Source organism: Ochotona princeps, chromosome 12 (genome assembly GCF_030435755.1).
Source record: "Ochotona princeps isolate mOchPri1 chromosome 12, mOchPri1.hap1, whole genome shotgun sequence".
In the NCBI taxonomy this organism is placed as follows: Eukaryota; Metazoa; Chordata; class Mammalia; order Lagomorpha; family Ochotonidae; genus Ochotona; species Ochotona princeps.
Genome location: NC_080843.1, coordinates 67,960,550 through 67,973,790, shown reverse-complemented (window position 1 = coordinate 67,973,790; position 13,241 = coordinate 67,960,550). Strand labels below are relative to the sequence as shown.

General features: G+C 49.2%; 1 protein-coding gene across 2 annotated transcripts in view; it reads right to left on the bottom strand.

Moving 5' to 3' along the window:
* Window positions 1-13,241, bottom strand: part of CRYL1 (crystallin lambda 1) — a 105,532-nt gene that overhangs the window by 74,132 nt on the left and 18,159 nt on the right. For both annotated transcript variants that reach the window (XM_058670988.1, XM_058670989.1), the window contains exon 3: window positions 3,319-3,445. In XM_058670988.1, coding sequence (XP_058526971.1) covers window positions 3,319-3,445 — 127 coding nt within the window. The remainder of the gene's footprint in view (window positions 1-3,318; window positions 3,446-13,241) is intronic.

The window sequence follows — 13,241 nt, the reverse complement described above, 5'->3', positions numbered from 1 at the left end:
CCCGAGCCTGGCTTCTCCCAGGAAGCACCGGAGCAATGCTTTCATGTGTCCCACGCAAAGCCTGTAACATCCCAAACAGCAAAGCAGCCCTCGGGAAGGGCCTCTGCCTTCCCTCCCAGACCCCTTCTACCTCCTCCTCTGCTCAGCTCTTTCTTACTTAAAAAAAAAAATCCATTTACTTGAAAGGCAGAGTTTGAGAGGGTGGAGGGGAGTCCTCCATCCACTGGTTCGTTCCCCAGATGGCTGCAATGGCTGGAGTAGACTGGTCTGAAGCCAGCATCCAGAAGCTTCTTTTTGGTCTCCCATGTGAGTGCCCTTTCCCAATTACATCAGCAAGAAGTTGGATCAGAACTGGAGCAGTTAGAACTAGAACTGATGCCAATATGGGATGCCAGAGGTGCAGGCAGTTGCCTAACCTGCTATGCCAAAGCATCGACCCTCTGTTCATCTCTGCCTGATATACGGTCCCCACCTGCCACCCTCCTGACCCCTCCAAAGCCACTTGTCCAAGACCAAAGTAAGCTCAGCTCTCACCCTCATCAAACCTTTCCCAAACCTCCTAGTCACCTGCATCTCTGCCTATCACTCTCAGTATTGCCCACAGACCAGACCCGTCTGAAGAACAGAAGGCCCTACAGGAAGTGTATCAACCTCTCCTCCACCCTACTGCTCGCTCTGCACACCCTGCGCCATCGGTACTTTTCAGCACCCAAACGCCTTAAAATGCATTCCTTTCATCCACAAAGGAACACAGACCCCAGCGCAATACGTGCCGTGCACAGCGCACACAGAATGACGCCACAGGCATGTCATTTGCTTGCTCCCAAAACTGCATACAGGTGGCCTTGTTACAAAATAATTACCATTTACTGAGTGGTTTCTGTGTGCCAAGCAGGGCGCTAAGCACTCTGCACACATAAATTAGCATATCCTTCCCTAAAATTATTCCTTAAACAGACTTGCTCTATGTGAACCTTCAAGTCATCGTTATTTCCGCATACCTGAGAGTTCTCCACTTACTGAAAAACAATGTATTAGGGCTGCTGAGGTGGTGTAGCATGTTAAGCCACCATCTGTGATGTCTACATCCCATGTGGGTGCTGGTTCAAGTCCTAGCTGCTCCCCTTCTGACCCAGCCCCCTGCTAATACGCCTGGGGAAGCAGTGGAAGATGGCCCAAATGCTTGGACTCCTGCACACAAGTGGGACACAGGGAAGACGCTCCTGGCCCTTAGCTTGAACTGGCCCAGGCCTTGCCATTGTAGCCATCTGGGGAGTAGCCAATGGAAGACCCTGCTTGCTCTCTCGCTCTCTCTCTCTCTTCTTCGCTCTGTATAACTCTGCCTTTCAGGTAAGCAAAAGTAAATCTTAACCAAAAAAGCAGCAGCAAAAAACAATATACTGCTTGAAGAAAAACAATATTTGGTCTGAGCTAACTCCATCATGCTATTTTTGGTGCGTATAGAAATAATCTGCTAGAATTTTTCAAACTGAAATGCAGAAACAATAAACTTTAACATAGAATTATTCTTAGAATTTTACAACGTCTATTGCTAAAAAAGAAAAAACTTACAAATAAGCTTTATAAACATCACTTAAACAGGCCAGTGTGTATGTTGGGGCAGAGCTGGGGGGAATCACAGATCAGGCATTGGCCTAACAGTTCAGGTAGCAAGAAGCCACATCTGACAGCAGAATGCCTGGGTTCCACGCCCTGGCTCTGCACCCTGAGCCCAGCTCCCTGCCAGACCCAGGGAGGAGCCAGTGATGGCGCCAACAATCGGTTCCTGCCCATCCTGACTGTCACAGGCATCTGGGGAATGACTAGTGAACAGAAGTTCTCTCTCTCTCTCTCTCTCTCTCTCTCTCAACCAAAGGCAACACAGCATGTAGTTATGCTTTGGAAGCACAAGTAAAATATTACTGTGGGGGAAAAGTAGCCAGACGTTGAGAATTAGAAATTGAGGCTGGAGATGACCGGTTCATAAGACCGCTACCCGTTCTTAGACAATGGACTTGAACGTGGGCGGATCCCACTATCTGTCCCCATGAGGGACAACTGTGTGAAGCTGGCCCTGAAATTGATTTTTTAAACCTCATTGGAAAAAAAGGCGCCTGTCGTGAAGCTCACCAGAGAGAAGGGTGTGGAGGCAAGTCCTGGCAACACCCCCGGCCCAGGGGTCTTCCTGGGGCGCACGATAGGCGCCCACCCTCCCCGCCCTTGGCTGCGGAAACCCAGGGGACAAGGCTTGCACTGCCAGGAGCCACAAAACCCAACTGCCCTTCCCTCCCCGGGGAAGGCAGGTGGAAGAACTCGACAGGAGAGGGACAGGGTCAGCTGCTAGACATGGATGAGCTATGGACAAGCAGGCCCTGCCCTGGGTTCCGTTTCCACACAGAACCAGGCAAATGTCAGAGCCCAAAGCCAGTGGCCCACGCTGAGCGCGCGCCCTCACACCCCAGCCCGCCACCTGGAGCCTGTGCACCAGCCCTGACTCTTGGCCATCAGCAGGCTCGTCCACGGACTCCCCAAGCCTCACCTGGAATCCTGTCACGGCGTGCCGCTCTCGGGACACACAGCACACGCGTGGGAGATGAGACAGTGCCTCCCTCATTCACAGGGGAGGCTCACCGAACCCCTCAGCTGTCACTGCTGGGCCCTCGGACTCAGGCACGCACTGGGTGGGGATGAGCTGCTGCGGGAGATGAGCTGGGGGCCGGGGAAGGGGCGAGAGGGGGAGTCCAAGAGACTTCAGAAAGTTTGTGGAGAAGGAGGATTAAAAGAGCAAACAATAATAACTGGAATCCAAGCATTGTTTCTCAGATGTATTTTGCAACGAACTTCTCCAAAGACAGTTTGCACTCAAAATAGGCTTATCTTTCAGTTCCATTCTCCACACAGTGTTTGAGGGACCCACAGAGCCGGGGACATGGCGCCAGGCTGTCCCAGGCCGGACCTGCAGCGGCTGTTGCTTCATCTCCCCAAACCCTTCCAGCCACACAAACCATGCTGGAGAGGACTCTGCCTCCTGTTAAGTTTTTGTTGAAAAATAGCTAAATGAAAGGGAAAGCCTTATTTGCTTTTGGACGATTTGGCCAACTCTTTTCTCAAGCAAGACAAGATGATAACTTTAATAGAATGATAAAGTGTTCTTAGTCCAGAGAAGCTAGCTTTGCTAAAAACCCTCAACATCCCCCAAGTGACCGCGTCACAGTAGCTTAACGAGAATGCGCGCCGGGGAGCCTTGCGCGCTCCAGGAGCCTGCGCCTCCGCAGGGCGCACCGGCAAGCCTCGCCCAGCCGCTCCAGACCCGCTCACCTGAATGTGCACAGCACCCTCTATCGCTTCCGCGAGGTTGGAGCAGCCGCTGATGAGCGACAGCTGCTGCTGGGCGCTCAGCGAGCCCTTCAGAGACCCCGCCTGCTCAAGCGCCTTCATCTCCTTCCTGCAAAAAGGCAGACAACCCGTCACTGCGAGGCCTCCAACAAACGTGTACACGCAGACCAGGCTCAACGGCGCTAACGGGAAAGAAGCAACCCCAAATCACAATGGCCATCCTCACCACCACCACCACCCCCCGACCCCTGTAGGAGCACAGAACACAAACCAACGTTGGCTTAGAGGTGGGGAACTGGAATGCTTTGTGCAGCCTTGCTGAGCGGGTGGCGTGATGCAGCCACCACGCGAAACAGCAGGGAGCTTGAAAAACAACTCAAAAGGGAATGTGGACACAAAGCCGGCCAGCAGCCCCGCATCAGGACAAGCATCCAAAGAACAGAAGGCCAAGCCTTGAAGAGATGCTGGTATGCCCTGTTCGAGAGAGGGAGGCAACTCAGAGCCCATGAACAGCCCCCCACGCCTGCATCGTGGTGTAACAAGGAAAACAGCAGGGGACGGCCCAAGTCCTCGGGGCCCCTCAGTCACATGGGAGACCCAGAAGCAGCAGCCTGGCCCAGCCCTGGCCACTGTGGCTATCTGAGGAGTAAGTCACTGAATGGCAGATCTCACACTCCGTGTCTCTCTCTGTAGCCCTGCCCTTTTACATAAAACCACATACATCTTAAAAAGGAGTGGGAGGTTGTTACATGGATTTTGCGCTAACAAAGAAGATGTTAACCCTGGGATGACATGAGCCCTGCGCTGGGGCACTGGAACAGTGGCAGATCCTCTCAAAGCCATGCCAGTCTGCGTGGGCTTCAAGGCTGCGCCATCCCCACCATCCACATAAGGAGCCCCACACTTCTATTTGCACTGAGCCATGCAAATGCTGCACCCAGTGCTGCTTAAAATCCGGCAATGCCAGGTCAATCAGGCAGGCCACATACATGGCCACATACATTTCTTTGTTTTCAACAAACGCTGTGAGCTTTCTGCTGGAAGTCAGATAACATTTACACCACTTCCTGTGTCTTTCAGCTGCCCGTGTCCATCAGCTGAAGGCCAGCAATGGAATCAGGCGGGCATGGCACAGCGAGAAAGCTGCCTGCCACCGAGGGCACAGGGCACCTTAGGGAGAGGGGGCCAGAAAGAACCTCTCCCAAGCCTCGAGGTTTGGTGGGCAACTTTGGAAGGACAGCAACAGGAGCAGGGCTCACTATCTTGACAGCTGCCTCATATAAATTAATTTGGAAGAAAACTGGCAGAATATAGCTTAAAAAAAAAACAAAACAACCCGGAGTAGGTGTGTAACCTGCGGGTTAAGATGTCTGATTCTCACACGGAAGTGCCCGGGTCTGATTCCAAGAGCCAGCTCCTGCCTCCGGCTTCCTACTAATGCAAACCTTGTGGACCACACTGGTGCATCAAGTCACAGGGCCCCTGCTCCCGCCGCGGGAGACCTGGGTGGAGCTCCCAGCACCCCTGCTCCTAGCGCCAACCTGCTCCCTGGCATTGCCAGCATTTGGGGAAGGAATCGACTTATGGCAGCTCGCTTGTGCACTCTCTCTCTCTCTCTAATATATATATCTATTTGTATGTATGTATATTTTCTCTCTCTCTCTCTCCTTTAAATACAACCCTAACGACTCCCTGGTTTGGGAGAAATCTTGAGGACAAACACAGAGGGGCCGCCCCCGGATGTAAAGGCTACACGGGCTCCCAGGCAGCCCAACACCACCACCAGGGGGCGCACGTTTTCTCACGTTTATGCAGAACAGATTGCTTGCGGTGGAGACCCACAGGATCAGCAAGGATCCTGAAAACAAAGCCAGTTCCCTGCAAAGCTTACAGAGACACATGGGAAACTCATGATTCATTACATTCATCACATTTTCCCTGATGTTTTGGACTCTGAGAGGCAGAGAGCGGCCTGTGCTCGTTCTAACGCCCACATCAGCCACAGCTGGAAGCAGCCCAGGTCTCCAGCCTCGCCACTGCCTCCCAGGGCACACAGCAGCAGGCAGCCGGAATCGGGGCCAGAGCCCAGGCATGGCATAAGGGATGGGCTCTACTTTACCCTCTCTCTGTAATCCATCAAATAAATAAATAAATCTTTAAAACCAGGTTTATTTATTTCAAAGAATTACAGAGAGGGAGAGATGAGAGAGAGGGAGAGATCTTCCATCTGCTGGCTCACTCCCCAGATAACTGCTGTGGCCAGAGCTGGGCGAAGGCAAAGCCAGGACTCAGGAGACTGACCCGGGTCCCCCATGCGAGTGCTAGAGGCTCAAGCACTTGGGCTGTCTTCTGCTTCTCCCACACCACTAATACGGAGCTGGATTGAGAATGCAGCATGAATTGGCATCCATGTGCCAGGTGGTGGCTTAACACACCACGCCACCACACTAGCCCTAGCCTCTCTTTTAATACCATCTTCCCAGGAGCTTTTTGGAAACACCTCATGTGTGGAGAAGACAAACATGACTGATTTTTAGGACTATGGATGTTAACGCCAACTCTTTTGATGTCCAATGTTACCACGTGTAAAAAATTAAACCACATAAGTCCATTTGGCTTTCAAAACAACTAGAAAGACTCACAAAACACGTCAACCCAGAAAGAATATTTCTTCTATTTTTCAGTCTTGCCGACTTATTTTGATGCCAAAGGAACCAACGCCCAAAGATGGTCCCAACTGCCACAGTCAAAGCTGGGAGACACAGGTGAGCAGCACCCACTGCCGCGAGCACCGTGGCACAGCAAGCTCAGCCTGCCGCACTGGCGTGCGTGTCCTCACGCGTTCACTCTCTCACTGTCCCCTCCGGGTACCCCAGGATCCCTGCCCTAGACACGGGCTTCCTGTAACGCAGAACCACGGGCAGGTGCTGCTGTGGACAAGGCATCCTTCAGGCAGTGCAGGTCCATCAGCGGCTGGGCCCCTGCTTGCCACACTGCGTGGCAGGCAGGCAGCCATGGGCAGGAGCGATGGAGTCACTGGCAAGACCCCTAATGGCCCTCATGCCCTCAGCATCACTTCCCAGGGCCCAACATAGGAATGTGGGGACAGGAACATTGGAGGGACACCTCCAAATCACAGCACATGACTCCCACAAGCCTGAGACAATCACTAACCCATCACAAGCTCTGTGGGCTGACCAGGCACCTTGAGCCAAATGGCCACTGCATGGTAGGAGGTGAAGACCCACTGGGCAGCGCCATCAAAGGCAGACAGGCCGGCACAGGTGCAGCGGGGCTGCCATACGGGCCTGAGCCCTGTCGTGTGACCACCCACTGGTAATCATGTGACAGCAGGGACACTGTTGCAGGGGGTCCCACAGTGGATCCTCACAGCTGGGGTAGGAGAAAGAAGCCTAGAACCTCTCCCCTTGCCCACCAGGCAGGGCCCACGCCCCTTGGGTTCGGAGCACCACAGGGGCCGAGGGCTGAAGATTCCCGCACGTATGATCACTCAGCTGTGAGCCATGGGGTTTCTGTCCGTTAGATCCACAGCAGCCACTGCGCCTGGCCAGTGACCACGCCACCCATCAGCACAACTAGAGGAGACAACATCTCACTTTCATTTGCTTCACAGAGATTTTCCATCTCTGGCTCACTCCCCAAATGGCCTCAATAGCCAGGATTGGGCCAGTCCAAAGCCAGGAGCCAGAAGCTTCTTCCCGGTCTCCCACAAGGATGCAGGGGCCCAAAACCTTGGGCCATCATCTGCTGATTTCCCAGGCCATTAGCAGTAGAGCAGCTGGAACTTGAACCAGCACCAATATGGGGATGCCAGTACTGAAAGCAGAGGTTTAACCTGTAGCCACAGCAGGGGCCCCTGCATGTAATTTTTTTCCTAAGATTATTTTTCTTGTCACAGCTTATTTTAATTTTTTTTAAAAATGCAGGCAGAACACATATGTCTTTTTTTTTTATGTCATCTGGAACTAACTACCACCAGTCCTGGCATCATTTACTTCTTGTCATTCTTAAGTAAACAAAAAGAAGGCCCTGGAAACAGAACTTGGCAGGGAGAGCTACAAACGCTGGCCCCCTGCACACGAGACTTGGACAAAAAAGCTAAGAAGCAGGTGGGTCTCAGGACCCTTGCCCCCGGGCTAGACAAACTGGGGCCTGAAGGCAGAGCTGTGGTGCACACCTGCCTGCTGGAAGAACGCAGACCCCAGGACCCTGCTGTGGTCTCCCCAGGACTAGGAGGGATTTCCACAGGGATCCAGACAGACCCCTCCTCATGAAATTCAAATCTACATACCTCCTATCAAACCCAACCACTGTGCCCAGTGGCTAGATCCTTTCCAGAGTAGAAGACTGAGCATTTTGAAAGATCTTCTGCCTTGAGCTTTGTAGAAGAGATGCAAAAATACCCAGAGAACTTTTAACTACCTGTAGGAACCTCAAAAGCCACACACGTTCGGAAATATTGCTGCGCTTTACCTGGTAAATCGCTGCAGTGTGCCGGCTCTACCTCTAGGGGTCAGCCTAACAACACAACTCAGTATTTGCATTTCTCCAAATTAAGGAAAATTGGAGAAATGTTCACAATTCTTTCTGTAAAATAGGATATGAGTAGATATTTATTTTACCTTTTAGATTTGTTTGTGAAATTTTATTCCAAAGGAGGATTTACTCACTTCAAGAGTTAATGGAGAGAGAATCAAGATGGCAAAACCGGGTAAGAACACATTTAAACAGACGGAGAAACATTAGCCAGTGTGAAGCAGAGAGGGCACATTCCAGGAGATAGGAGAGGACAGAACAACAGCAGAGGGGCACCTGGAGACTGACAGACACAGGAAAGCAGCGGACACAATGGTGTGATGTTGCAGTGACTGATACTCCAGCAGCGTTCAGCGAGTGGCGATTTGAACTCCACCAGCTATGGACAGTTCTACGCATGCACTGAGCTGCGAGTGAAATAATTTCTGCCTCAGTGACCTGCAACAACGTGGCATCCTATAGGTTCCACCCAAGATAGGTCCAAGTAGCCCCCAGACCTGATGGCCAGCAGATCAAGAACTCTAGTAGTGGTACATCAGACACCATTTTGTATGGTGTAGCAAAGGCTTTGAGACTGCGGGGACAACAGTGAGCTGCACATGTGCTGAGCTGGGAGCAAACTCACTGAGCTCAGTGCATTGCAGTGGTCCCACAGGAAAATAATACCTACTTTGGCATCATTCAAGTCAAAATAGATCCAGGCGGCCCTCAGATGTAACATCCAGCAAGTTCAGGCAAGATCAGCACCACCAACAATCTAGTTATACAGGATACCTGGTGTCTCCCTAATCCTGGGAACTGCTCTAATAGGAAGTGGGAGAAAGGTGGTACAGACAACAGGGCAGCCTCAGCACCGTATCACAGGAGTTGGAGAGTGGTGATCCAGGAACTGGGGCTACAGAGACCATGGTGGAAATCTAACATAAGAACCCAGACATAAGAACTCGCTGGAGGGAAAGTGGCACAAGTAACTGCAAACAAAGAGCCATGTACCAACTGCAATAAGTAAAATACAACTGTAGACCTGTGGGTGACAGAGCTTAGAAACCTGCCCCAAGGAAAAGAATCTGGTAACTAGAAGTACAATAACCAAGAGCAAAAGAAGAGACAGAGGCACAGTGAATATTACTGAAGACTCCCCTGCAAAGGAGCAAAACCCTTTGCCAACTTCAGAGTTCACTGAGGAAGACATCGAGAAAATGGGGGATACAGAATTCAAAACACTTGTTATAAAGCTTCTTACCAACAATGAGAAGCACGTAAAGCAGGCATTAAAGGAACTTAAGGAACATGTCACACAGGAAATAAATCAAATGAAAGCTGATATATCAGAAATGAAGAATACAGTGGAGCAAATTAAAAGTACAGTGGAGAGTCTCCAAAATAGAATGAAGGAGGCAGAAGAAAGAATTTCAGAATTAGAAGATATTTCTTGTCACCAGAGGGAAACAATCAAAGAGCTGGAAGCAGAGCTGGATCAGGCTAAAAACGGCATTCAAGAACTGAAAGACACCATTAAGAGGCCTAACATAAGAGTTATGGGAGTCCCAGAAGGTACAGAAAGAGAAGCTGGGTTTACAAAAGTATTTAATTAAATAATAAGGGAAAACTTCCCTAATATGGAGAAAGAATTGGGAAACAACATCCAGGAGGGGCACAGAACTCCCAACTTGATCAAAACCAATCTTCACCACAACACATGATCATCAAGCTCTCTTCAATCGAACATAAGGAAAAGATCCTTAAATGTGCACGTGAAAAAAATCAATTGACATATAAAGGAATGCCAATTAAATTCACAGGAGACCTCACACCGGAAACTCTATAAGCCAGAAGAGAATGGAGAGACATATTCCAGATTATAAAAGCAAAATATTGTTGGCCCAGGATAATGCCATACCCAGCAAAACTTTCCTTTGTCTTTGAAAATGAAACAAAACTCTTCCACAGCAAAGAAAAGTTAAAAGAATATGACTTTTCCAAACCTGCCCTACAAAGGATACTTAAAGATGTTCTCTTGACAGAGGAAAGGAATAGCGCCCCAAACCAAAGGCAAATGAGAAGAACATCCCAGTGAAAGAACAACAACCCATTGCTAAATTGACAGGACCAAAATACCACCCACCCATTCATATTAACCCTGAATGTAAATGTGTAACTCATCAATCAAACATCATAGATTAGTAGACTGGATCAAAAACACAAAACCCATCTATTTGTTGTCTACAGGAGACATATCTCACCAACAAAGATCAGCAGAAACTATATCTCACATGGATTTTGATTTTTTTTATTTAGTTTCATCCTTTCATGACACTTTCTCATTAAATTCTTCACTGACTCATAGATCATATAGTAGCATCATTTTCTTCAAGAAAGTTCTTGGCTTTCTTTTTAATTTCTTCAGTGACACATTAGTCATTCAGTAACATGTTATTTAACTTCATGGCATTGTTAATTTCTTCTTTTCTTCCTGTTGTTGATTTTGTTTTGTGGGTTTTCATTTAAGGGGATGTATAGTGACTGTGAAATGGAGACTATCATATCCAGATGTGAGGCTACAATGTAGTGTGCATCTCTACTTTCAGATCAAAGATGTAGTCGCAGTGAAACTGTTAACTATATCTTGACAAAAGGAAGCTGGACTCTCTGCCATTGTCCATGCCCGCAATGATGGACATATGACTGTGTATAAAGAACTATACTATAGTGATAATATAGGGGAACTCAGTGACGGGGGGTAGGGAACTTGCGGAGGGGATAGGGAAATCCCAGGGCCTATGGAACTGTATCATAAAATGATAATAATAATTTTTAAAAAATTTTTAAAGAGTTAGTGGTGAAATCGGAACCCTCTACTCTGGGTGGGAGTTCAAATTACTGCAGCTGGGGCAGGGGCCTGGACACAATAGTCACTCTGACTCCGGCACGAGCATTCCATGTGGATGTCACTTCGTGCCTTAGCTGCTCCAGTTCCAATTCACCTCCCTGGCCTGGAAAAGCAGTGGAAGTTGAACCAAGGCTTTGGGTAACTACATGGGAGACTGAGAGGAAGCTCCTGGCTCCTGGCTTCAAATCAGGTCAGCTCCAGCCATTTTGGCCTTATAGGGAGCAAACCAGTGGATAGAAGATCGCTGTCTCTCCTCTCTGTAACTCTGCCTTTCAAAATAAATAAATGCACAAATAAAAGGTAAGTTTGTTTAAAAATAAACAAATAAAAGGCAGAAAATACACTGAAGAGGTGTGGTGAAGATGACACATGGTGGAGTGGACAGGATCAGGCGTGGAAAGGAAAATGCCAGCGAGAAAGCAGAGGCAGCCTGGGAGACCCAGAGAGGCTGTGGCAGCAGTGGGAGACCCAGAGAGGCTGTGGCAGCAGTGGGAGACCCAGAGAGGCTGTGGCAGCAGTGGGAGAGGACAGAGATGGTGCCGAGGGCTCCAGCCCAGGACCGCCTCCCACAGCCACAGAAACCAGAGCCCACCAGCTCCACACGGGAAGGGCAGGGATGATGGGCTGTGAGAACCAGGGCTTGAGATAGAGTACTTGGAGCAGAAGGTGACAACACTACAGACACACAGGCACACATACCAGCACAGTACACAACATGCACTTACACACTGTACACATACAACATACATGTGCCACACAGCACACCACATCACATACCTCATCACACACAACATACATGTACCACACAGCACACCTCATCACATACCTCATCACACAACATACATGTACCACACAGCACACCTCATCACATACCTCATCACACATAACATACATGTACCACACAGCATACCACATCATGCACACCTCATCCCACACAACATACACACAGCCACACAGCATACCGCATCACACATACCTCATCACACACAACATACATGTACCACACAGCATACCACATCACGCATACCTCATCACACAACATACATGTACCACACAGCACACCACATCACGCATACCTCATCACACAACATACATGTACCACACAGCATACGACATCATGCACACCTCATCCCACACAACATACACACAGCCACACAGCATACCGCATCACACATACCTCATCATACACAACATACATGTACCACACAGCACACCACATCACATACCTCATCACACAACACATACATGTACCACACAGCACACATCACATACCTCATCATACACAAAATACACACATGCCACACAGCACACTGCATCACAAATACACATGTACCACACAGCACAGCACATTATACACACGTACATACACTCACCACACATGCAACATTGCACACACCTCATCATATACACGTGCCACACAGCACACATCACATACCTCGTCACACAACACATACATGTACCACACAGCACACCACATCAAATACCTCATCACACACAACATACACATGTGCCACACAGCATACCACATCACATACCTCATCACACACAATATACACATGTGCCACACGGCACACTGCACCACACACACAAACATATACATGTACCACACAGCACTCCACATTATACACACGTACACTCACCATACATACAACATTGCACACACCTCATCATACACGCATACACACAACATACACATGTGCCACATAGTACATATTACATGTATGCATGCCACAAAGCATACCATACTACATACTATATATCATACAACATATCACACTAAGCACATGTATGCATTCCATACACATATCACATATACCTACACATTCACCATGCATACCATATGCACATACACATATTCACTATACATACCACATATGCAACATACATACAACACTACACACATGCCCTTCATGTAGCATGTGAACGCCATTTATGTACACAATCCATCTACCACACTTCAACATACAAATGCCACACATACACCACACACTTACCACACACACATAACCACCTCAACATATCCATAGCACATAACTGTCCCCGTGTGCAGCACACATATCCACGCTACAAGGCACGCTACACACACAGTCCATGCACCCATTCCCAATCCTTGAGCTTTTTCAGGACCCCTCATATGTATGGATTTCAAAAACAAATCACCTTTACGGAAATAAACTTGTCTCTTCACCACACCTCCCACAAACTTACTACACTGTCCCCTTACACAAATGCAAGGGATGAAGGCCAAGGCCCCCATAACATCCAGAACTCTCCATGTCAGTCCACCCTGACTTCCAGGGGCAGTCCCAGCAGGCGCCTACACCTCCCACCTGTTCCCTGAGGAACCCGCGTAGCTCCCAGGGGCGCCTACACCTCCCACCTGTTCCCTGAGGAACCCGCGTAGCTCCCAGGGGCGCCTACACCTCCCACCTGTTCCCTGAGGAATCCGCAGTAGCTC